Here is a 27,131-nt window from a genome sequence, read left to right on the forward strand (position 1 = left end):
TGAATATATTTCATAGTAACAAGATTTTTATAGACTTGTCTTATGGGGAAACTGTCGGGATCGTAAAAATATTTTGTTGTAATGAAAATATCATTGTAACACTTGTGAAGGTTCAGCCCGGACACAGACAGACACCAGGACACACAACGTCCAAAAGCACGCACGTTTATTTTACAGTTCTTTCCTCGCACAACACAGTGCCCCAAAACCGCCACAACAACTCAGCCCTTTACTTTTACTTTCTCTTCTTCTTCTGCCGCCTCTACAACCTCCAGTCACAAGATCCAGCCTCTTCTTCCTAACTCTGGCTCCCTGAATGGAGTGAGGTGGACATCTTTTCTAATGCACCGGGATTTGGTCAGGTGCTCCCTAATGACCTTCCTGCCGCACTTGCTGGTGTGGCAGAAGTGCCACATGGGCACCCGGAAGCACTCCGAGTGTACCTGGTTCCTGTTCGGGCAGCACTTTCCTAGTGTGGCGGAAGTACTGCATTCCGTGGCTCCAGAACCATCCAAGCACCCCCTCTGGTTCTGGGCACGGGTCCCCACAGGGTTGAGTTTCCCAGCTCCATGGTTTCCATACAATCCCGGAGTGCTGCCCTCTTGCATCCAGGGGTAGGAATTACCCCTCTCCTGGTTCCCGGCTTCTCCTGGCCTCCCAGTGGGGCAAGGTCCCTGGCCATCTATGACACAATATTCGTTATACCGGAATTTGACCTGTGTATATATGTATGTGTATATGTGTGTATATATGTACAGTGGTGTGAAAAACTATTTGCCCCCTTCCTGATTTCTTATTCTTTTGCATGTTTGTCACACAAAATGTTTCTGATCATCAAACACATTTAACCATTAGTCAAATATAACACAAGTAAACACAAAATGCAGTTTTTAAATGATGGTTTTATTATTTAGGGAGAAAAAAAATCCAAACCTACATGGCCCTGTGTGAAAAAGTAATTGCCCCCTGAACCTAATAACTGGTTGGGCCACCCTTAGCAGCAATAACTGCAATCAAGCGTTTGCGATAACTTGCAATGAGTCTTTTACAGCGCTCTGGAGGAATTTTGGCCCACTCATCTTTGCAGAATTGTTGTAATTCAGCTTTATTTGAGGGTTTTCTAGCATGAACCGCCTTTTTAAGGTCATGCCATAGCATCTCAATTGGATTCAGGTCAGGAATTTGACTAGGCCACTCCAAAGTCTTCATTTTGTTTTTCTTCAGCCATTCAAAGGTGGATTTGCTGGTGTGTTTTAGGTCATTGTCCTGTTGCAGCACCCAAGATCGCTTCAGCTTGAGTTGACAAACAGATGGCCGGACATTCTCCTTCAGGATTTTTGGTAGACAGTAGAATTCATGGTTCCATCTATCACAGCAAGCCTTCCAGGTCCTGAAGCAGCAAAACAACCCCAGACCATCACACTACCACCACCATATTTTACTGTTGGTATGATGTTCTTTTTCTGAAATGCTGTGTTCCTTTTCGCCAGATGTAGCGGGACATTTGCCTTCCAAAAGTTCAACTTTTGTCTCATCAGTCCACAAGGTATTTTCCCAAAAGTCTTGGCAATCATTGAGATGTTTCTTAGCAAAATTGAAACGAGCCCTAATGTTCTTTTGCTTAACAGTGGTTTCGTCTTGGAAATCTGCCATGCAGGCCGTTTTGCCCAGTCTCTTTCTTATGGTGGAGTCGTGAACACTGACCTTAATTGAGGCAAGTGAGGCCTGCAGTTCTTTAGACGTTGTCCTGGGGTCTTTTGTGACCTCTCGGATGAGTCGTCTCTGCGCTCTTGGGGTCATTTTGGTCGGCCGGCCACTCCTGGGAAGGTTCACCACTGTTCCATGTTTTTGCCATTTGTGGATAATGGCTCTCACTGTGGTTCGCTGGAGTCCCAAAGCTTTAGAAATGGCTTTATAACCTTTACCAGACTGATAGATCTCAATTACTTCTGTTCTCATTTGTTCCTGAATTTCTTTGGATCTTGGCATGATGTCTAGCTTTTGAGGTGCTTTTGGTCTACTTCTCTGTGTCAGGCAGCTCCTATTTAAGTGATTTCTTGATTGAAACAGGCAGGTGTGGCAGTAATCAGGAAATTGAACTCAGGTGTGATACACCACAGGTAGGTGATTTTTTAACAAGGGGGCAATTACTTTTTCACACAGGGCCATGTAGGTTTGGATTTTTTCTCCTAAATAATAAAACCATCATTTAAAAACTGCATTTTGTGTTTACTTGTGTTATATTTGACTAATGGTTAAATGTGTTTGATGATCAGAAACATTTTGTGTGACAAACATGCAAAAGAATAAGAAATCAGGAAGGGGGCAAATAGTTTTTCACACCACTGTATATGTTGTATATATAAACATGTACACATATTTTTACTTATATACGGATAGTGTGTGTGTACAAACATATGAATGTTCAAAAGGATTATGTGGATGGCCTTGACTGTTATTTATAACAGGTCATGTATAGAAAGTGCCTGTAAAAAATATTGACCTGCTTAGAAGTTTCCAAATTTTTTCTTATACAACAGTAAATTTATTTTTTTTTATTTATTTTTTTTTTTTTTAATTTAATCGACTAAAAGGCTCTGTAATGTCAAAGTAAAAATAGATCTCTGCAAAGTGGTCTGATTTAATTAAATATATAAAAAGCATACAAAATGCATAAGTTTCCCCTTCCCTTTAAATGTGACACCCTTAAATGATCACTGGTGCAGCAGCCAGGTGGTGTTAGAAGTTGTGTGATTAGTTCAATGGAGGTCACCTGTTTGGATTTTCAGTTGATTGTGTCTGAAGGTCCAGCTTGTGGTGAGTCGGTACAATGGGCTGACCTGCACAATGAGGATAAACTAACACTGCTGGTAACTCCATGAAAAACCCAAGTCAGGACAGAGACAATCACTGAATATCAAGTTAAATTAATAATGAAGAAATGGAAGGAGTGTGGTAGAGCTGTAGATCTGCTAAAGCAAACCGTCCAAAAATCCAGAAGAGATGCCACCCAGAGACCTATTTCTATTTTGACATTTTAGAGTCTTTTTCAGCCGATCAGTGTCAAAAAAAGCCAAATTAAATCCACTGTGATCGTGTTCTATAACAATACAAGGTGAAAACTTCTTCCAAGAGGACGAATACTTTTTATAGGCCCTGTATTTAGCAAGCGCTGGGCTTCATTCATCAATAGGTTTGATTTCTGTTTCTAATTACCCACTCATTTCATTTCATGCTCTTTTCATTTGCTGTAGTGGTTTGCAGTAATTCATCCCTGATGTTAAGGGAGTTCACACAGAGCCAAAAAGTCAAGTCAGAGTATGACGAGACAGTCGTAAACTGCTTATATTAATCTGATATCATTCTGTTAAACCTGAATAAATGAAGAGGTGGGATTTGAAAATGTAGGTGGTATTTAATTCATCTTAAGCCAGCATAATAATAAGTTCACAAGACAGGAGACTTGTTAGCACAATATGGGAGGATTTTTAAATGGTGATGATGGGTGACCACCACATAATTAAAGAGAGGTTTGTTTCACAGTCTGAGGCTTCATAAAATATCTATATTTATGCCTGTGTGTATTTAGCTGCTTTTATCCTCGTTGACTGGAATTCAGAAGGCCCAACTAAGGTACAGTGTCAATTATCGAGTTCACTAGGTGTGTGCCTCATACAAAAAATAGTAAAATTACAGGGAAATTGAGCTTCAGGGAGGCAGCATTTGAAAAGGAGAGATTGTTTTGAACTGGCTTTTTTGAATTATTGGCATACTGCGGAATTTTAAGTAAATTCAAATAGAAATGTAGGTTCTTTTGAGCTTTTTATAGTTATAAAGCTAAGCAGCTCTCGTGCTCTCTAATGCTTCATTCATGTGTCATAGGACAGTGCCTCCCAAGTTCAGTCCTGGGGGGTCTCCTGTGGCTAAAGTGATTTTATTTTTTTTTTCCCCCAACAATTTGTTTTTAATCAAACTCAGGAATACTTTTATTTTCCAGAGTCTGCATTTTAGTGTCAATCCAAAAAACAAGAATTAATTTAGTATCTGTCACCTTGAAAGTCCTCACCCGTTTTAGGACATCAAATGATACTTGCACATTTTTCTCCATTAGATTTCTTTATTGACAACCTAAATGTTTTTTTAAGCCAAGTTAAATAATTTGTAGAAAGTTTATTGCTAAAAAAAAATAGACTGGGAAAATGCTGGTAGGAAAAGTATTCAAACCCCACACATTAAAATCTTGTAGGTGTATTATGAGGTTTGTGAAACTTCTTTTTCTGGCATGCTCCTGTTAGGGGTTGCCACAGCAGATCATCTGTTTCCATCTCTTCCTGTCCTCCTCATCTTGTTCTGTTACACCCGTCACCTGCACGTCCTTTCTCATCACATCCATAAACCTTCTTTTAGGCCTTCCTCTTTTCCTCTTCCCTGGCAGCTCTATTCTTAGTACCCTTCTCTCAGTATACTCAGCATCTCTCCTCTGCACATTAGAGCAAACCAATGCAATCTCGACTCTCTGACTTTGTCTCACAACCTGAGCTGACCCTCTAATGTCCTCATTTCTAATCCTGTCCATCCTCGTCTCACCCAATGCAAATCTTAACACCTTTAATTCTGCCAGTTCCAGCTACGTCTCCTGCTTTCTGGTCAGTGCCACCGTCTCCAGCCCATATAACAGAGCTGGCCTCACTCTCTACACTTACCAGGTATATTTGTCAGGTTCATCTATGCTTGACCTTGAAGATTAACACACACACACACACACACACACACACGTGTACACATACAGACACACACACATAGTGATCCAGCCAACCAAAGTCTAAAGTGGTGCCATTGTCACTCTGGAGTATTCAGCATTACATTCTCTGTAGAAGGACTCGCCATCACCAGCGCCAACAAACATGCGGGTGTCCTTGTGACACGTAGATGAAAGCTCACCTCTTTTGGTGATACACCACTCCCTAATCAAACAGTATGTTGCTTTTATTGCATGTGTTAACTAAGTTTCTCAGAGAGCATTTTCTCTAACCAAAATACAGTAAGGGTTTACCTGGCATTTTAGAGACCAGGTGTCTGTGAATAACTGAGTTAGTAAAGCTCATGTAAACGCAGTGGATGGGTTTTCAGATCTGGACTTCGACTAGGCCAGTCATTTTTTTTTTTTTGTTTTTGAGCCACTACAGTGTTTTCTTGGCCTTGTACATGAAGGTGTTGTCTTGCCGGTAGGTGACACGTCTCCCAAGCGTCAGTTTCTCATCCGACTGGACCAGGTGCCCTTCCAGTATTTCCCTGTATTTATTTCCATCCGTCGCTTCCATCAGTCATAACCAGATTCCCAGTCCCTGCAGGTGAAACGCATCCACACAGCATTATGTTGCCACCACCCTACTTTAACAACAATAACAATAGCCGAAAATCACACAAGGAGTGCCTCGGTGGGATTTAACAGGCCCTTGTTTTTTGACAGCACCTCGTTTAACTTACTAAAGAGACAAGAAAAAACGACCCCCAAAAATACCCTTGAAGGAGAAAAAAAAAATGAAACAAATCTTAGGAAGGCAAACCAGAGAGGAGACCTCCAGGTAAGGTGTCAGAAAGCGAGGCAAATACAACAAACAAACTAGAACACAAGTAATCCTTGTCACAGAGCTTGAGGGCTAATATATCATGGCCTCCTCAGGTATACAATACAATAGATAGATAGACTTTATTAATCCCAACTGGAAATTCCCATACTCCAGCAGCAGCATACTGATAAAGAATAATATTAAATTAAAGAGTGATAACAATGCAGGTATAACAGACAATAACTTTGTATAATGTTAACGTTTACCCCCCCCGAGTCGCATAGTGTGGGGGTCTCCTCAGTCTGTCAGTGGAGCAGGATGGTGACAGCAGTCTGTCACTGAAGCCGCTCCGCTGTCTGGAGATGATCCTGTTCAGTGGATGCAGTGGATTCTCCGTGATTGACAGGAGTTTGCTCAGCGCCCGTCGCTCTGCCACGGATGTCAAACTGCCCAGCTCCTTGCCTACAATAGAGCCTGCCTTCCTCACCATTTTGTCCAGGTGTGAGGCGTCCCTCTTCTTTATGCTGCCTCCCCAGCACACCACCACGTAGAAGAGGGCGCTCGTCACAACCATCTGATAGAACACCTGCAGCATCTTATTGCAGATGTTGAAGGACGCCAGCCTTCTAAGGAAGTATAGTCGGCTCTGTCCTCTCTTGCACAGAGCATTAGTGTTGGCAGTCCAGTCCAATTTATCATCCAGCTGCACTCCCAGGTATTTATAGGTCTGCACCCTCTGCACACAGTCACCTTTGATGATCACGGGATCCATGAGGGGCCTGGTCCTCCTAAAATCCACCACCAGTTCCTTGGTTTTGCTGGTGTTCAGGTGTAGGTGGTTTGAGTTGCACCATTTAACAAAGTCCTTGATTAGGTTCCTATATTCCTCCTCCTGCCCACTCCTGATGCAGTCCATGATGGCAGTGTCGTCAGCGAACTTTTGCACATGGCAGGACTCCGAGTTGTATTGGTAGTCCGATGTATGTTGGCTGAACAGGACTGGAGGAAGTCCAGTCTCCTGCGGTGCTTCTGTGCTGCTAACCACAATGTCAGACCTGCAGTTCCCGAGACGCACATACTGAGGTCTGTCTGTAAGATAGTCCACGATCCATGCCACCAGGTGTGAATCTACTTCTATCTCTGTCAGCTTGTCACGGAGGAGCAGAGGTTGGATGGTGTTGAAGAGAAGTCCAAAAACTTAATTCTTACAGCACCACTGCCTCTGTCCAAGCGGGAGAGGGATCGGTGTAGCATGTAGATGATGGCATCCTCTGCTCCCACCTTCTCCTGGTATGCGAACTGCAGAGGGTCGAGGGTGTTGGCGGACCTGTGGGAGTACAATAGTAATAATACAAACTACAAAGCAAAATGCTAGAATAGATTGTATCATTCTAATTTGAGGATACAGATTTCTTCAGAGTCCGGAGACCTCTGCAATCAAGCTGCCTCACCCCTACTGACCAGTCAACAGCAGTGTCAGTGCTGGGCCAGCCAATCCAATGAAAGGACCCTTCTACCAAATAATTCCTGTGCTCTTTTATCAGAGGTGACTTTTCTATAGACAGGCAAACAACTAGGCAGTAGGGTGATTGCACCAATGGCGCTTTTCCACTGCATAGTACGGCACAGCACGGTTCAGTACAGCTCACCTTGGTTCGGCTCAGTTCGGCTTGGTTTGCGTTTCGACTGCAGTTTAGTACCGCTTTAGAGTGGGTGGGATCATTCACGTGTCGTAATAGTTGCGCCGCCTCTACTGCTCGCTCTTCATTTTTTTTAACTTGTCCCTACACTGTTTGTAAGTCCGATGGTAGCCATGTGCACCCAAGAGCTTAGCGACCTCCTGAAAAACTTTTTCATTCCGCGTCGCCCCATCCAGCTCTCGCTGGATCCGCTCCTCGGCTACCAACGAGAGGAACGTCTGTACTTCCTCAATAGACCACGAAACGGCCATTTTTGGTTAAAACAAAATGGTGCGTCCGAACCTTCTCTGGCTGTGCTAAAAGTGTCTCGTGTCGCAAGTTCAGTGACGCAGTAATGGCGATTTTCTCCGGCCAATCAGTGACCAGCAGAGTTTACACTTCACGTTTTGGTAACGGTTCGGTAGCTTGGAACCTCGGCTGAGGTGGTACTAAAAAAAGGACCAGGTACTGTTCCCAGTGGAAAACCCCCCAAAAGTGAGCTGAACTGAACCGTGTCATGCCGTACTATGCAGTGGAAAAGTGCCTCATGTGAGCACCGAGAAGAGAAACAGTAGGAGAGCATTAGTAACAGATTATAAATATCATATTACTTATGTTTTAGACTAATAAGTATCAACGGTGGTCCAGTATGCACAGTTAATCAGCAGCTCTAGTCAGGGTATGCTATGCTGTAGTAGTGAGTCTTCATCCTGATTTAAAAGCTGAAAATGAAAGGGCGTCTCTTATATTGGCGAGCAGGTCATTCCACAACTTAAGGGTCCTGTAAGTAAAAGCTCGAACTCCCATTGTTATTTTATTAATCCTTGAGATCACAAGCTGGCTGCCACGTAGAGATCTTAATGTGTGCTGAGGTTTATAAGTAATGATAAGTTCAGATGAGTAAGCATGGCCTTGGCCATTTAAGGTTTTATATTTTTAAAGAAGGATTTTGAAGTCTACCCTAAACTTAACAGAGTACCAGTGTAAGGACTAGAGAAATGGAGTTTTGTATTTGTACTTTCTAGTTCTTGTAATAATTCTTTCAGCCGCATTTTGAATGAACTGAAAGCCGTATAAAGAGCAATTTGAACAGTCAGGGAACATCGCATTGCAATAGTCAATCCAACTAGAAATAAATGCTTTAATTTCTCATTATCCTGCTTATTTAGAAAACGCCTTAATTTCCCAATGTTTTTAAGGTGGGCAAAACATGTTTTGGACGGTTTTGTAATGTGCATTTAAAATTACATGCTGGTGTCAAAGATAACGCCAAGAATGCGGACTGACTTCACTGTAGGGATGGCGTTTTTTGCTGCATGGGCATTGTTGGGTCTGTGTCATCCGTACCACTTTAGGCAGAAAGCTCCTATCTTGGTTTCATTTGACCACAAAGCCTTTTCTCACATCCTAGGTGGGTCAGTCTCATGAACTGTGCTGAACTCAAGATGTACCTTTTGGTGAATATTCTTGAATAATGACTCCTTTCTTGCCATTCTACCAAACAGGCCATTGTTTCGGAGAGCTTTTGACATTGTGGACTCCTGCACGTGTTTCCCAGTTTTAGCCTCTGACTTTGTTCCTTCAAAGTGATGGCTGTTTTCTTTGTTGCTTCCTTTACCAGTCAAATTAATAATATCAAAAACGTCTAAGAAGAAAGCACACGTTACTTGTGTTGCATAATGGTGCTGAACGCTTTTTATTCCTAAAATATTGTTAAATATGCCTGGAAAATCAAGCATAGTGTATAAACAGCAGGATTGGGCTTTTGAAATGATAGACCAGGCTGCTGAACAATCAGTGAGGAAGAGAGGCAAGTCTTCAGTTCAAAAGCACAATCCCATTTGAAAGCTTTTTCTATTTGTGTACTGCTCTGATGTTCCCCAAAGTATTTGTTTAAAGATATTTTAGCAAAAGGTTGAGTGTTTTGCACGCTCTTGGCTTCTGAATAGATGACATATCATGTGGGTTATGTAACACATGTAACGTGGGATTTTTTCTTGGACCTTTCTGATAATATCAGCTATTGTCCGGTGTTGGTCTCCATTCTCCATAGACCTTCATCAGAACGTTTATCTGCATACTTCATGCATAATAATAAAACAGATGTAAATAAGGTATTAATTGGCAGTGATAAAATTATAGCGCCTTGATGTGTGGAGTACAAGTCCCAGGAGGTTCTGCTCAAGCTTTATAACGCACTGGTGAGCCTCATCTGGAGTCCTGTGTGCAGTTTTGGTCTCCAGGCTACAAAAAGACATAACAGCACAAGAGAAAGTCCAGAGAAGAGTGATTAGGCTGAATTGAGGACTTGGACTGCAGACAGGCTTGGGCAGATTTGTGGATGGTGACATTTAATGTCAGTAAATGTAAAGAATTACATGTAGGAAGTAAAAATGTGAGGTTTGAATACACAAAGGGAGGTCTGAAAATCGAAAGTCCACCTTAGGAGAAGGATTTAGGAGTCGTAGTGGACTTAACACTCTCAACTGGCAGACAAGCCATTAAGAAGGCTAACAGAATATCAGGTTATATAGCGCCTTGATGTGTGGCGAGTACAAGTCACAGGAGGTTCTGCTCAACCTTCATAATGTACCGGTGAGGCCTCATCTGGAGTCCAGGGTGCAGTTTTGGTCTCCAGGCTACAGAAAGGACATAGCAGTACAAGAAAAGGTCCAGAGAAGAGCGACTAGGCTGATTCAGGACTACAGGGGATGAGTTAGGAGGAAAGATTAAAAGAGTTGAGCCTTTACAGTTTAAGTAAAAGAAGATGAAGTGGAGACCTGACTGAAGCGTTTAAAATTATGAAGGGAATTAGTGCAGTGGATTGAGACGGTGAATTTAAAATGAGTTCATCAAGAACACGGGGACAGATGGAAACTTGTGAAGGGTAAATGTTACACTAACATTAAGAAGTTTTTCTTTACATAGAGAACAATATACACCTGGAATAAGTGACTAAGCAGTGTGGTGGACAGTAAGAATTTAGGGACGACCTTATTTTGTTATGTTATATTGGAGGATCTATTTGGGGAGGACTGGCGAGCTTTGTTGGACTGAATGGCCTTGTTCTTATCCAAATTGTTCTAATTTTCTAAAAAGCTTTGAGAAGTGTGAGTGGAGGGCAGATTTTTTTTTACCGGTTTTATACATGTGACAGTAAAGACTCTGCAAACCTGTAACAGATTAAGGCACCCTAGCAAGCTTTTTCTTTAAAGATGACGTGCTGGCTTTATTCCAGGCTCCCCATGACTGCCCTCTGTTTAGACCCTAATGTGGGTGGCACAATTGTTTGACTCTTCCTAGAGATCCTCTCCTAGGTTTGATGGGTTGTATTATCAAGAGGGCTGAGGCAGAGTTTGGAAGTCAGGTTTGTTTTGTAGTGCAAGGAGAGTCATTGGCATCTTGACATTTTCTAAAACTAAGGAGCTTCTGCTGTCGCACAAAGCCTGCACACGCAGGGTTGAGCACGTGGGGGTGGGCTTTGCTACAAGTACCTAGTGGTCCACGTCAGTAACAAGTCGAGCAGAAGCATTATGTAAAAAAGTGCAGACTGTCTTCTTAGGAGACACAGTGTGTGTAGCAACCTCCTTTATGTATTCCATGATGGGCAGTGTGTTTTCTAGGTGGGCAACATGATTTCAAGAGAGGCCCTCAGAGTCAAAAAAACTGATAAAGATGATGTAGTAGCAGAGTAGAGGATGACGAAAAACCTGATGGCTTCTCGTCCATTCACTGCCACACTATCTGTGAATCCATTTAGCCATTGAAGTGTGTCAGAAACGCTGCTGGGTCTCCTTCATTCCTACAGCAGTGCGCCTTTATAGTGCCTCACTATGACCACTGTCTTTTCTTGATGACAGCCTGATATATAATTCCTCTGCATTAAGATTTTGTACGTTGTTGGTGTGGGGGAGTGGGAAGCAGAGGGTTTTCTTGTTGTAAAGTCTTTGAGCTTCTCTAATCCCTAAACCTCCAAATGGGGACCAGTAATGTGTAAATAATAATCATTTTACTTGTCATTTTATGGTTTGTTCATGCAACCTTTTTTTCTTTCAGAAATACTTGATGAAGGAAGCAGTGACTCAGGGTCTGGAGAGGAAGCAGATGGCAGTGATGAAGAAGATGAGGATGATGAGGAAGAGGAGGAGGCTGGTGAAGGTAGGACAAGCTGATTTTACAGTTGACTTTGACAGTGACCATCAAAATAAAGTATAGTGACCCTCCTTTATCTGTCCTAGTGACTCTTTTTGTTTTTTCTATTATACCACAAACTCTTTATTCATTATCAAGTACATTTTATCCCACGGACCAGTGAAAAATTTTGAAATTCGCACCACATGAGTGTGCTTTGTGTAAATACGCATCCTGCTGATGACGCCATGTGCTCTGAGCCGCTGTGACGGTGCGGGTCCTGCTCCATGCTCCCTCTTAACATTTTGGGACCCTCTTGAACCCAACACCGTTGGTAATATAGCCTGGAGGAACTGGCAGTTGGGGACAAATCAGACCGAGGAAGGGGACACAGGAGAAGTGAGAAGTTCTTTTATTAAAACAGAAAAACAAACAAAATCAAAACAGCGTCCAAATAAAGTGCAGTGCTCAAAATGTCTATAAAATGGGTAACCTGCATCCATCATTGGGGCAAGCATCCCAGTCTCTCCAGCTCACCCAAAGCTTGCTCAGCCGGAAAGACTTTAGTTGCTGCGTTCCTCACGCTACCGACACCCATCTTGGCTGCCATTACCACTCGGGGTTGGTTGTCCTCCCGTCTTCCTTCTCGCACACGCAGTCATCATTCGGATCCCTAGGGAGAACTCTACCTCGATCAAGCCCAGTCCTCCATATATTCAGTGGGCGTGATCCACCCCTCGAGCGCCGATCCTTTGCTCCACACTGAAGACCCCTGACCGTGCTGACCTCCCTCTTTTTTTCAGCTGTCTAGTTTGTCCACTCTCTTGCACTGTCCCAATGCCACACTCTCGCTCTCCAAGCCTTTCTTCCTTTTTCTCTGTCCGCTCTCTCTATACTGGACCGTATCCATACTGCTAAGTGGGTGCACCAGCTCAATCACACACCGCAGGAAGCCAATTGCAACTCACTCTACCTCATCAACTCCCCACGGCTACAAGATCGCGCCCATGGAGACTGACAAAGCCAAATGGATTATTTAAAAAAACTGGCCATTTGTTCAGAGCTGCGGACCGCTATACCACAGCTGCCTTCTGGTATTCCCTGGGCCTTTCTCTGGAAGAAGGGCTAGCCTATGTACCGAAAGTCTACTGACTGTGTCATTTCAGCTGGGGTTCAAATCCTTATTTTATGACATTTTTCAACCATTTCTTTTAATGTTTCTTTTGTGTTATTATTTGTATTGTGTGCTATGCCTTGGTTATATTCCTTGTGTTTTGTGGGTGGTCCATCCACCAGCCAGTCACCATCAGGAACTGCCCTCCACCCTATAAATGCAGATGTTCTCCCGTAGTTCCTGGTGGTTCATTGTGTATGTGCTCCCGGAGTTTTAGTGAGTTCTTGTATCTTTTCTATGCTTTGTTATTTATTTGGATGTTGACCTTCTCGCTCTGTTTTTTTAACTACACCTCATTAAGACTTGCATTGGATTGTCTTTTTGGGCTTCTCCTTTACTTCTTAACCTCCATAGAGTTTTATTGTGTTGAAGAGCAGTTTGTGAAAAAGAAATCTTTTATTATAAAGATTCTCTGAGGTCCGTTTGTATCTAGCAGGAGACTTTGATGGTGTCCCCCAGTACTCATTATTGGAAACACTTTTGAAACTTTCGGGCCTCATGTACTTTGGAACTCCTAAGTTCACAACATATTGTACGCTGTGTGCATTATTAGGTAAGTGAGTATTTTCACCATATTGTCATTTTTATGTGTATATTCCGACTCTGTATAAACTTATTGGATTTAAGCATGTCAGGTGATGTGTATTTGTGTAATGAGGGAGGGTGTGGCCTTAAGGAGATCAACACCCTATATCAAGGTGTGCAGAATTATTAGGCAGCTAGTTTTCCTCAGGCAAAATGGGCCAAAAAAGAGATTTAACTGACTCTGAAAAGTCAAAAATTGTAAAACATCTTTCAGAGGGATGCAGCATTCTTGAAATTGCTAAGATATTGGGGCGTGATCACAGAACCATCAAACATTATATTGCAAATAGTCAACAGGGTCGCAAGAAACGTGTTGAGAACAAAAGACACAAATTAGCTGCCAAAGATTTAAGAAGAATCAAACGTGAAGCTACTTGAAACCCATTATCCTTCAGTGCTGTCATATTCCAGCAACCTACCTAGAGTGCCCAGAAGTATAAGGTATTCAGTGCTCAGAGACATGGCCAAGGTAAGGAGGGCTGAAACCCGACCACCCCCTGAACAAGACATATAAGTTGAAACGTCAAGACTGGGCCATGAAATACCTGAAGACAGATTTTTTTCAAAGGTTTTATGGACTGATGAGTTGAGAGTAAATCTTGACGGACCAGATGGATGGGCCCGTCCCTCAGTAATGGGCACAATGCTCCACTTCCACTCAGATGCCAGCTAGGTGGAGGTGGGGTACTGGTATGGGCTTTTAAAGATGAGCTAGTTGGACCTTTTCGCGTTGAAGATGAACTCAAAATCAATTCCCAAATCTACTGCCAGTTTTTAGAAGACAATTTCTTCAAACAGTGATACAGGAAAATGTCTACATCTTTTAAGAAGACCATGATTTTTATGCAGGCCAATGCTCCATCGCTTTCATCGAAGTACTCCAGTGTGTGGCTAGCTAGTTAAGGCCTTAAAGATGAAAGAATAATGACATGGCCCCACTTCCTCATCTGACCTAAACCCTATTGAGGACTTGTGGGCCCTTCTTAAACTTGGAATTTACGGGGAAGGAAATTGACTCTTTATCTGTCGTCTCCTGCAAAGCACCTATTCACAACTGCGTCTTTCAAGAAGTATTTCTTTCTTGTTGATTTCTGAACTCCTTTCTCACCGTTTTCCGTTCCTATTCTTACACCGCCATATGCTACGGTGGACGTTGGCTAGTATCATTTAATACTGAAGTTTTGTTATTTTAGTGCCATGATTACTAAACTTAAGTGGCATTTTGGAACGAAGGTCTTTAAAAATAAAGAAGATTGTTATTGATTAAAATTCGAGCTGCTGATCAATCAACGTTAAGGAGAGATGCTGGGTATATTGGGAAAAGGATGTTAAAGATAGAGCTTCCAGTAAAGAGAAAGACCTAAGAGGAGGTTTATGGATGTGGTGAGAGAAGACATGCAGGTGATGACAAAGCAAGATGACAACGACAGGAAGATATGGAGCAAGATGATCCGCTGTGGCAACCCCTAATTGGAGCAGCCGGAAGAAAAAGACGACATTATTTATTGCAGCCCCAATTTAGTCCAGTTAATATGACGGCATTTCTCGTGTTGTTAATGAAGCAGCACCAAATGAATCCAAGTTCATTGAGAATAGTAGCAGGTCAAATTGTTTCTTGATAATCTTCATCCACACACCAGTGGAGCTGCTGCCTGTTAATTCTAAAACATGATTGTCCCGTACTGGAACAAGTGCTACGTACCATACTGAATGAATAAGAGCTGCTTTCCTTTCGGTATTTTCATTTATGTCATTTCATATATACTTTACTTCTTCAAAGTGCAGAGAGTAACAGTTATCAATCAAAAGAACAGTTAAAATCAAACCAGTTATACAAGCAGGGTGAATGAGTTTCATTTTTTGGATTTCGTATCATCAGTTCTGCATTCACACATTGACAAGGGGAAAAAAAAGTCACAGTGTAGCAGAATGTCCAGAACAAGACGCTACATGCAGTGTAAACATTACTATAGTGATGTCTGCTAATTTGTCTGCCAGTAAAAGAAGCTGTCAAAGTTCTGGTCTGAATGGGAGACTGACTATCGGTGTGTTTGCCTTGGACCTGAAACCCTGTCTCATTCCACTTTATTACGCATAACTTCATTTATGGACTTATTTGCTTTGAAGTCTCTGTATTTGTGGATTACTTGGGTTGTTACTGACATCTGGTGAAAATTTTGTGTCAATAGCCCCATTAGAAATATATTTATTAAAAAGAAACGATGACGTTGTAGGCGCTGTGGCATAAGGTGTTGTCAAGCACAGGTAAACGCCTGCCGAAAGAAATCTCAAAGTCCAAACGTTTGTCTTTAAAATATTTAGTGAAAGTTAAAAGCAAATAATCCACACAAGAATAAAAGAAAAAATAGTTACACACGTGGAATAAAAGGGAAAAATGTATCTTCTCTAAACTTAGCATTTCTTGAGAAACTTTAGTTATTTCTGTACTTAAAAGTTCTTTACTTCTTCTTTACTTAAAGATTCTTAACTTCTTATGTACTTAAAGATTATTAGCTGCTACTTCTGTACGCTTTAAACGTACAGCACATAAATTAAGTGCTGTTTTCTTGGAGTTGTTTACTTCACACACTCAAAAGGCCCGCAGGCTGGTTGGCACGGTTTAAAACCGTATGCCTTCCACACCTTACTCGTGGCAAGGCTGTCACTAACTGAAGAATATTGTTTACTCAAAGCTGTTTAAAAATGGCAAGAATATACCAATACAGTTCTTTTTACGGGGGTTATAGGAACCTCCCATAGATTATGCATTGTCAGCTAGTAAAATATTCATGAATCTTATAGAACTAGGAAAATGGCTCTTACAGACATGTTCAATATTTATTTTCCCTGCTGTAGTTCATTAGAATAAAAGTTTTAATTGTGCAACTCATCTTGTTTACATTTTTTTTTTATCATCAAACAACAGCCCTAATTAAAACGTGTTCAGTTACTTGCCATATCCATCTCGTGTCGTATCACCCTGTCCTATTTGGAAGTGCCTGTGCAGTGGCTGCATGAATCATCACATGTCCGTGTAATCTTGGACAATGGCTGCAGACAGGCAAAAAAAAGTGAATACGATTAAAAAGTAGAGCAGTTTTTTTTATTTAAATAAATTTCATAACTACATTATGGTGCAAGACGAGTCCACCATGCTGGTCAGTCTGTCAGGGGAGGCTTTAAGGGTGTTTTAAGATCGGGTTTCTCTCTGATGTCCGACAGTAGGCAGATATTCAGAAATATTCCCATTAATGAGCTGATTGAAATTTTCTTTAGTAGGTAATTGATAAATGAGCTGTTTTATATATCGGAGAAATCAAATGTTGATTATTATAGAGATGCTTCGGAGTGTTCTGTCTGGATCAGTTTGCAGCTGAGTGTGAAGCGGCAGGGATGGGAATCAGCACCTCCAAATCTGAGACCATGGTCCTCAGCCAGAAAAGGGTGGAGTGCCCTCTCGAGATCCTGGCCCAAGTGGAGGAGTTCAAGTATCTCTGGGTCTTGTTCACGAGTGAGAGAAGTCTGGGCATCTGTGCTCAAGCTGCTGACCCCCGCGACCCGATCTCAGATAAATGGAAGAGGATGGATGAATGCTTTGGAGTGTGTTATTGATGTTTGTGGAAATTTGTTAGGGTTTTCCTGATGGCCTGAGGACTCATTATTATTTTTCCCAGTTAAAATCATTTTCAATGTCTGAGTTTTTTTGTATTTTCCGACTTGTTTTCAGGAATACATTAGAAACAGATGCTGAGGGATGACTATATTTTCTTCAGTTATAAAAAAAAAAAAGTTGCTTAAAAATATATGTCCTTGATGAGCAAAATGATGTACCAAGAATGGGTGTTTCTGCCTGCTGCATCCTATAATTTCCATTTCTCCTGTTTCTAAAATCTTAAGGGACCATGTTAAGCCCTTAAGGGTCCCACGCAACTACTTTTAGCCACATTCCTGCAGTGGGGTTGTAAAAGTGTTAGTATGAGCTGAGATTTTTTATTTATTTTTTTTTTTTATTTCTTTTTAAACTTTGTCTTACCTCGCCTAGTGTGGCGCCAAGTGTGACCTCGCAGGCCAGCTGGTTTTTAAGTGACTGCTGACATCATGTTTGCTTCTTCATTCATATCTTGATTTCCTTTCCTTTTATCTTTTTGGTGTCTCGTTTTGTTTCTTTTTTTAGTCTTTAGTCTTTATTTGGAATCTTCCATTATATATTAAGTATGCAAGCTCTTTGACCTGTAAGCCATCGTGAACGTGTTGTGTTGCGTCAGCTTCCATCCATTACGGTTGGTGTGTAATTTTCAAATTGCCTTTATTTTTTCATTTTCCCCTCGTACTTAACCTTATCCATTCCACCACTACATAGGGTAGAGACAGCGTCACAGAACAAAAGGCTTTAATCAAAATGATTTCTTTCTTTTTTTTATTAATTTTATTGTAATCATTCCATACAAATACAGTGAACCCTCGTTTATCACGGTTAATCCGTTGCAGACTCTCTCGTGATAAATGAATTTTCACGAAGTAGGATTCTTTATTTATAAATCAAATATTTTCGCAGAGTATAGAAAACCTGTTTACGACCTTCTAAATACGTTTTTTAACATTATTAGAGCCCTCTAGACATGAAATAACACCCTTTAGTCACCATTACATTCATATTATCCAATATATTAGACGTTACAAATATCATATTACTAGGCGCACTCGACTTTTATCCTCAATTTGTGTGCGCTCCATGTGTACATCAGGCATGTAAGTGTAGGGAATGAGAACATCAAAGTGCCCATTCATAACATCTCCCCTCAAGTGCCTGTCCAAAGTCGTACAATGTCAGCCCGAATCTGTACCGCTAAAGACGGAGTTTCATGCACTAAATAAGCTATAGATTAGAATAAGCAAGCACCATCTCCCCTGATATTTACTATGCGGTGAGGCATTTGTACTCCATCAACATTAATTATTTCCAGAGACATCATTTTGTCTATTTTTCCAGCGCATCGCGCACAAAAGCAAGGGAACGATGAGAGCACCAGAACTCTGCTCACATCTAGCCGCTTCAGTACCTCAAGCCGCAAGTAGTAAGTCTGTAATAAGCGGAATACCGCTACGCTTTGTACTCACGGGACGGAAGGACAATCCTGAATGCTTTTATATAGTAGATTATTGTACTGTACATTTAATTGCACACAACCACTAACCTATGAAGGTACGACCTCAGTAGGAGAGTCTTCAGAGGTGGTGCAGTATCTTCAGCAGGTGCGTTGTTGTCTTCTTCCACTGAAGGAGTACTAGGAGTAGGCAGTGGGTGTCTGGGTGCGCGACTGAAGAACATCTTGCTAGGCAGTTGCTGATTGCGTGAGGAGGCTTTTGTAGGATATTGCCATCTTTAATCATATCCAAGAGTTTCACCTTCTCGTGGATAGTAAGCATCTTCCTCCGGCGCTTAGTTTTATTGTCAGAAGGCTTAGATAAAGCAGCACGTTTAGGAGCCGTCGTAGGGCTTAGATAAAAGTTCTCAGAAAGCGCATGCGTAGTGACGTAAGCGTGTATGAGAAAAAAATCGCAATAGTGTGAAGCCGCGAAAGTCGAAGCGTGATATAGCGAGGGATCACTGTAGATACATTTTTACAAAAAATAGGATTGAAAACAAATTGAACCCCACCCCTGAGAAAGAGAGCATGGCCCACGGAGTAATACTTAAAGCTTGTAAGCATACCTAGATTGATGAGTTTAATAGGGCAATAGAGATGAATGGAGAAGAAAAAGAGAATTACTCCTTCTTATTCCGAAATATTATTGATTAGATCCTGCCAGGTTTTGAAAAAGTTCTGCACAGATTGTCTAACTGAGAATCTGATTTTTTCCAATTTCAAATAGTATAGAACATCGGTTTCCCACTGACTTAAAAATCAAAATAATTTCTAAGAGCAAAAGCTAATAGTTCAAAAGTTATAATACAACCCTGTTTCCAAGAAAAGTTGAGACGCTGTGTATAAATGTCAGTAAAAACAGAATGCGATGATTTGCAGTGCTGTTATTTGAAAATAGAACAAAGACAACCTATCAGATGTTGAAACTGGGACATTTTATTGGTTTTTATCTTCTCAATCTCAATTTGAATGCAGCAGCACGTTTTTCCAGAAAGTTGGACCAGGGGCCTGTTTACCAATGTGCTTCATCAGCTCTTCTCTTCTTAAGACTAGAATCCCTGCATTCGATGTGGCGTTTATAGAAGTAGCACATAAATGTTTTTCATATAAAGACCATCACAAAATATCATCGCACACAGAACTTTGCACGATACCTTGGCGAGCTCGGCATACCCTGCTGTTTCGATCTAAACACTACACCAGTTTCAAAGTACCGCACTCCTTGGCATAATAGCTCAATTATCACTTATTTATTTTGGCCATACCTTAGTGGTAATGTTAATGGGCGCACATCGTCCTGATTTGTTTACTGCTGTGCTGTCTGTTCTCCCTAACTTGTGTGTTCATGTGTATAAGTGATTTATGGTTTAATTATTTCTGTCAAGCCTGTACTTAGTAAAGAGCGGCGTGCAAAAATGAAGTGAATTAAATTGAGTAACAACTTAATGGTGCTGCGAACTGCTGCCAGCCCGTTGGCCTGAATTGCATCTTAAATGGGGGAAACACACACACGTGTTGAGATGTCTATTATTCATGGTATCTTCTCTTCATGTTGGCCTTCTTGTCAGTGGGCCCTGTCATTTATCACCCATCTACAATCATGGCCGAAATTATCGGCACCCCTGTAATTTTCCAAGAAAATGCACCATTTCTCCTAGAAAATTGTTGCAATTCCAAATGTTTTGGTATCCATGTGTTTATTTCCTTTACGTGCATTGGAACAACACAAAAAACAGAGAAAAAAAGCCAAATTTGACATCATGTCACACAGAACTCGGACAAAATTATTGGCACCTTTTCCAAATTGTGGGTAAGTCGTTTTATTTCAAGCATATGATGCTCGTTTGAACTCACCTGTGGCAAGAAAAAGGTGCTGACAACATAGCAATCACACCTGAAGCCAGTTAAAATGGAGAAAAGTTGACTCAACCTTTGTGTTGTGTGTCTGAGTGGGCCGCATTAAGCATGTAGAACGGAAAGAAGAGCAGAGAATTGTCTGAGGACTTGAGAGCAAAAATTGTGGAAAAATATCACCAATCTCAAGGCTACAAGTCCATCTCCAGAGATCTTCATGTTTCTTTGTCCACTGTGCGCAACATAATCAAGAAGTTCACAACACATGGCACTGTAGCTAATCTGCCTGGACGAAAAATTGATAAAAGACTGCAACGAAGGAGAGTGCGAATAGTGGATAAACAGCCCCAATCAACTTCAAAACGTATTCAAGCTGTTCTGCAGACTCAGGATGCAACAGTGTCAGCTCAAACTATCAGTCGACATCTGAACGAAATGAAACGCTATGGCAGGAGAGCCAGCAGGACCCCACTGATGACACCGAAACATAAAAAAGCCAGACTGGAGTTTGCCAAAATCCTTCTGGGCGAACATCTTGTGGACAGATGAGACCAAGGTAGAGCTTTTTGGTAAAGCTCATCATTCTACTGTTTACAGAAATGGAGCGAGGCCTACGAAGAAAAGAACAACGCAGTACCTACAGTCAAACATGGTGGAGGTTCTAAGATGTTTTGGGGATGTTTTGCTGCCTCTGGCACTGGATGCCTTGACTTGCGTGCAAGGCATCATGAAATCTGAAGACTAACAAAAGATATTGAGGAGCAATGTAGGGCCCAGTGTCAGAGAGCTGGGTCTGTGTCAGAGGTCATGGGTGTTCCAGCAGGACAATGACTCCAAACATACCTCTAAAAGCACCCAGAAATAACAACAACATTTATTTATATAGCACATTTTCATACGAACAGTAGCTCAAAGTGCTTTACATATTAAAGAATAGAAAAATGAAAGACATAATTATAAAAAAATAAATCAACATTAACATCGAATAAGAGTAAGGTTCAATGGCCAGGGGACAGAAAAACAAAAACTCCAGACGGCTGGAGAAAAAATAAAATCTGTAGGGATTCCAGACCATGAGACCACCCAGTCCCCTCTGGGCATTCTACCTAACATAAATGAAACAGTCCTCTTTGGATTTAGGGTTCTCACGGAAGGGCTTGATGATGATGATGGTCACGTAGAGTTCTGCCTTTTAATCCATCCATCATTGTTGGAGCATCATGAAGCTTTGAGTAGGTGGAGGTGGCATGGCCACCACCACAAAGAAACCGGAAAAAGAAACAGAAAAGAGAGTAGGGGTCAGTACCGATTTTAGAGCCACCATGAATAGTTGTTATGATGAATTGAACATACAGAGTATCAGGATTAAGTTAAATTACGATTAAAATGAAGTTATAAAAAGGCCATGTTAAAGTAATGTGTTTTCAGCAGTGTTTTAAAGTGCTCTACTGTATCAGCCTGGCGAATTCCTATTGGCAGGCTATTCCAGATTTTAGGTGCATAACAGCAGAAGGCCGCCTCACCACTTCTTTTAAGTTTTGTTCTTGGAATTCTAAGGAGACACTCATTTGAGGATCTGAGGTTACGATTTGGAATATAAGGTGTCAGACATTCCGATATATAAGATGGGGCGAGATTATTTAAGGCTTTATAAACCATAAGCAGAATTTTAAAGTCAAAGAAATGGTTGAAGGCAAAGCGCTGGAGAGCTCTGAAGTGGCCAGCAACGAGTCCGGATCTAAATCTGATTGAACACTTCCTGAAATGGTGAAGACGGGTTCAGGAGCACTTCTTTCTTTGCAGGATGGCCATGAATCCACTTATAGTCCTCATGTGCACAGGCAGACGGCAGACAATCCAGATGCTAACCACCAAACGATCCAGGACAAAAAAATTAAGTACAGGTAACACAACAGAACGGAAGACCATTTTTTATGGTTTTGGTCACCGGCCCCCTTTTTAAAAGCTGAGCTGAAATCCTTTGACCCCAACAGCCCCAGCACCCTCAGCAGAAGACCAATCGGAGCCACTGCAGGGACTGCTGGGAGTTTAGTAGTTTCAAATTCTATTGGCTACTTTCACCATCCCAAGCCGCGTTTTCCTCTCCGGTTGCTTCCTGTTCTCTCTACAGTACAGTATTTCCATGAAAAAAGCCATAAAAAATATGCGGAGGATATTTGCAGATTCTGCTAACAATTATTAGATCGGTTATAAGAAAAAATCAGTGAATGACTGAGGCCGTGAACTCTGAACCGCAACTTCGCGGGGGTCTACTGTAACTTGCTCTGTCACACCCACCACCCGCATGTCCTCTCTCCTCACATCCATAAACCTTCTCTAAGGTCTTCCCCATATCATGTTACCTGACAGCTCTATCCTTAATATCCTTCTCCCAGTATACCCAGCATCTCTCCTCTGCACATGTCCAAACCAACGCAGTCTCGCCTCTCTGACTTTGTCTCCCAACCGTCCCACCTGATTTGACCCTCTAATGTCCTCATTTCTAATCCTGTTAATCCTCGTCACACCCAGTGCCACTCTTAGCATCTTTAACTCTGCCACCTGCAGCTCTGTCTGCTGTGCCACCGTCTCCAGCCATAGCTGGTCTCACTGCCATCTTGTAGACCTTCCCTGTCACTCTTGCTGATACCCGTCTGTCACAAATCACTCCTGACACTCTTCTCCAGCCACTCCACTCTGCCTGCACTCTCTTTTTCACCTCTCTTCCACAATCCCCATTCCTCTGAATCCCAAGTATTTAAACTCAATTTCTACAAAGCGCAAGTTTGTATTTTGCTGGGGATGTCTGTAATGCGTGGATGTCATGGCCACAAATTAAATTAATCTTCCTGTTTATTTTTGTTTTTTAGGAGAAGAGAAAGTTACCATCCATGACAAGACGGAGGTGAACCTGGTATCTTTTCGTCGGACCATTTATCTTGCAATCCAGTCCAGGTTAGTCAGCTTCAGTAATTTGAGTTTTTAGTATTCACCTAAATAGCTGTAAATGTGTTAAGAATTGATAAAGTAACATTTGTGGGAAGCCAAAGTCTGTCCCAGACAAAGCAAGAAGCAGTGTTTAGAGTGACTTCTATGTCTAAATTACGTTTATAACAAAGCATAATTACTGGAATAAGTAGAACTGGAGACAGAAGTGCAAATGAGGGGCCTGTCAGATATGCTGCCATTATGATGAATTCTGTTCATTTTTTTTCCCAGTACGCATGTTATTAATAGGGCTCAGTGCACTGTGGAGATTGTAGAAAGCCAAGAAGATTATCTGTATTAAGTAAAGCACACTAATGATATATTACAATGTGTCATGAATAATAGTTAAAGATTGTAAGTTATTATCCCTACCGCCTTTTCAGAGCTTATTTTACGCACGTTAGGATTGCAGGGATCCTAAGCCTCTCAGGGCACCGTTAAGGCAGAAAGAAATCACATGCAGTGTCAACTATGCACACACACAACACACACAGGTGCTGACACTTGCCTGATTTGGGTCACCAGTCAACCTTATTACTTGCTCTTGATTTGTCTGCAGAATGCCCAGTACCCTGATGAAACCCAACCAAATACGAGGGACACTCAAAAACTTTCTGCACATTTATATTTTCATTGGAAAAGGTGAGGGCCGGAGTAGCCATTGGTCATGTCTGACAGTGTCTTGTGACTAGTTCTGTCTGGCATGCCGGCTGCCTTTGCAGTTTAGTATAAGAGTTGTCTCCTTGTGGTGAAGATGGCTGTTTAATGAAAAAAAAAAAAAAGAAAATGTTAGGACTTAAATATAAAGAACAAAAATTTGGCAGACCCAGCCTCAAAATCTTTCACAAATGGATATCAGGTGATAGGCAGCTTGGGAGTCCCTTAAATTGTGAGCTGGTTTCTCCAACAGTATGAGAAACTACAGCAAAACAGAGACCTCATCAAAGAAAAAATAAAGAATAAACATCAAACCACAATCATTAGGTCTTTTCCCACCTGAGGATCTTTGTACTCAGGAAACAAGCAATTCCTGTCCAATGTAGGCCCTGAGCCACCTGGGGTCCCTGGCCCCAAGTGCCAATGTGTTCCCACCGCACAACAGAAACTGTAACCTCTATACAAAGTTAAGTGATGTGCAAGGAACAGTCATGTGACGCGAAGTGAGGCGGGTTCAGAAATTCACGGGGGAGCCCTTCCACCTTCCTGCTTCTAAGCGATTGCGACTTCACACTTCACGTGGGAGATTATTGCTTTGATGCGGGGAGGTGGCGGTGGCGGCTATGGAGAGTAATGTGGTGGGAGGTGTGGTGTGATCAGGAGTTGACAAGGGTACCCCATCACCTTATTGCTTCAAAGCGATCGCAAGTTCACAGGGGGAGATTATTGCTTTGACATGGTACATAATGCATTACACCAGGCAGGTTTTTGTGAACTCCCCCAAATCCAAACTACTACCAGTTTTGAAGGTTTTGCAGGTGCTTGTGGTTAACCAATCAGCACAATTCAAAAGTGCATAACCTGGAGTAGGACCTAAAAAAAAGTACAGTAGAACCTCTGGTCACGAACGTTTCTGAACACGTACAAATCGGGTTACGACCAAAAAGTTTGCCAAAATTTTGCATCTGTTCATGACCACACACTCTGGTGGCGAACAAAAACACTGGCGGCCAGTTTCCCTACGCACGTTCGTACGCGCCAATGATTTCCCATTCTATGTTTCCCATTTTCTTTTGTTTGCGTATACAGAGCCTAACAAAGCAGCTGATGCTGCAAAAGGAGTTACAATTTTAACCAAGCAGAGGCCTCAAGTGCTGGAAGAGGTGGAAAAACTGTTGCCAGTGTGGTGGAACGAGAAGCACCTTGCAGGGGATAGCGTAAGCGAGGTGATCATATGCGAGAAAGCCAGGAAGATTAATGGCGATTTACTGGGAAAAAAAAAATCCTTCATCGAGTGGCGAAGAGGAATTTAAAGCCAGTAGAGGATGGTTTGAAAGGTTTTGCAAGAGATGTGGCATTTAATTTCTTTTCCCTGTGCTTAAAACTCATAAAGTGTTTACAGCAAGCCGTTCATAAGGGTCTCACGCAAACTCTTACAATGTTAGTTTTCTCTGTTGTTCAAGGGTTTCTCAGTGTTATTCAATGTTTTTACGTTTAGTTTACTATTAAACTGTGCATTCTATGGTATAATTAACTATTTTTGTGCTTAAAAATATATATATTTACATACAGTTAGTATGGTCTGAAAAGGATTAATTGTATTTACATACAATCTTATGGGGAAATTATGTTCGGGTCACGTCTAGAGTTATGGAATGAATTACGGTCGTGACCAGAGGTAGTACTGTACCCGGAGCTACTTAGTTCCTGTGTTGAGAATGCTACAAAGGTTCCAGAGTTTCTAAAAAGTCTGTGGTTCCATTTTTTTGACTTGTGATCACCTTTGTGTCTCTCTCTCTCTCTCTCTCCTTTTCGGCCGATGTAATGAAGAGCTTCCTGTTTAAACGGGGCTGCGAGAAGTGAACTCAGCTCTTCAGCGCACCTCATTTGATTTTTTCCAGCAAACAAATTTTCCAAACAAGCCGTATTCTACAACTCTAATCAGAGTCGGAGTAATAATTACCTTGGCGTGGTCATTTTAGATCTGAGATCGCCTAAAATTTAAACAATGACTGTTGTTAAATACCCAGCCGTCATTATTCAGTTTGCCAATAGATGTCAGAAGGACGGATGCCAAAACCGAACTACCCAAAGATAGATTTTGACGTACCAAGCAAATGGCTATACATTCTGAATTACTTACGGTTCCGGAGCTGTCAAAGGGTTTAAGTCAGTCGACGATGTTAGTCCTGGAAAGTACACCCCACCAAACCAACGTTCAAAAAACCAACCGAACTTTCTGTTATCTGCTCGAACCAACATCGACTTACTATACTCGGCTGTCCAGCAGCGTCACTGAAGCATTCGAACATTCTTAGCCAATCATGCAATACTGCTTCCACGTGTGCCGCGTTATGTTCTACCTACAGAGGCAGAGTCCCATTGCATGGTTCTAACTTGTATTGAGTCGAGGTATTGACGCGAACACCATGCATACGGATAGTATCAAATTATATATAAGGATATAAAATCAAACTCCTGTCTGTCTGTTCACTTTTCACAAGACAACTACTTAAACGGATTTTTTCTATAATTTGCTTGAACATTCCAGTTGATTTTGCGACATCTGTCATTGCGCTAAGTATCATAGTTCGGTTGCGGCACCAGTTTATCCATGTAAATCCAATGGGGCTGGGGTCTTCCTCACTTACGCGCCAGCCTACCTCTCGCCATGTGTTGGAGAGTACCTTTGCCTCTGCTTAGCTAGCAATGTGTGTTTGTTCACCAGACATTATCATCTACTGATTTTTAAAGAGTATCGTTTGAGGTTTTTGAGAGAGAGATCAGAGCTACGTGTGTTTTGGAGGGTAGCTGCTGATTGCCAGAGATATCACAGCCATGTGCTCTTCTCCCCATGCAGGGGACGCTCTCCCGTCACTGCTGAACGCGATCAGATACAATGCCAATGTCTGACATTGGAGCATATATACCTACCTTCTGCTTGGCCAGAGGGTTTTTAACTAATCAAAAGAAGTTGGGACACCTGTACAAATTGTTTGCTTCAATTTGCAAGGCTTCATTTACTTCAGTTACTGCAGAACATCTGTAGGTTGTTACCTGTTAGTTGTTCCCTAAAGAAGGCATATGTATAGAATTCTGAAATGTCCCTTTCTTCAGATTGTGCTCACCTAAACTTTAAATTTAAACCTCTGGCAGTATACTGCCTACATGTTCACCATTTTAGGTCATTCTTTGCATTTGAACTGATTAAATTTGAGGAAAAACTGGAAATCCTGAGGTGTTCTAAAAGTTTTCACCAGTAGTATAAGAGCACAAACCAACCACATCAGTTTTAAACAAACTGAAAATTCCATGTAGCCCATACATTTGTTTTCATCAGCTTAAT

General features: G+C 41.7%; 1 protein-coding gene across 2 annotated transcripts in view; it reads left to right on the forward strand.

The window, feature by feature from the left end:
* Window positions 1-27,131, forward strand: part of cwc22 (CWC22 spliceosome associated protein homolog) — a 232,121-nt gene that overhangs the window by 97,168 nt on the left and 107,822 nt on the right. For both annotated transcript variants that reach the window (XM_039757757.1, XM_039757756.1), the window contains exons 13-14: window positions 11,306-11,407; window positions 23,011-23,095. In XM_039757757.1, the coding sequence (XP_039613691.1) occupies window positions 11,306-11,407; window positions 23,011-23,095 (187 nt within the window). The remainder of the gene's footprint in view (window positions 1-11,305; window positions 11,408-23,010; window positions 23,096-27,131) is intronic.

Source organism: Polypterus senegalus, chromosome 6 (assembly GCF_016835505.1).
Source record: "Polypterus senegalus isolate Bchr_013 chromosome 6, ASM1683550v1, whole genome shotgun sequence".
NCBI classification, from domain to species: Eukaryota; Metazoa; Chordata; class Cladistia; order Polypteriformes; family Polypteridae; genus Polypterus; species Polypterus senegalus.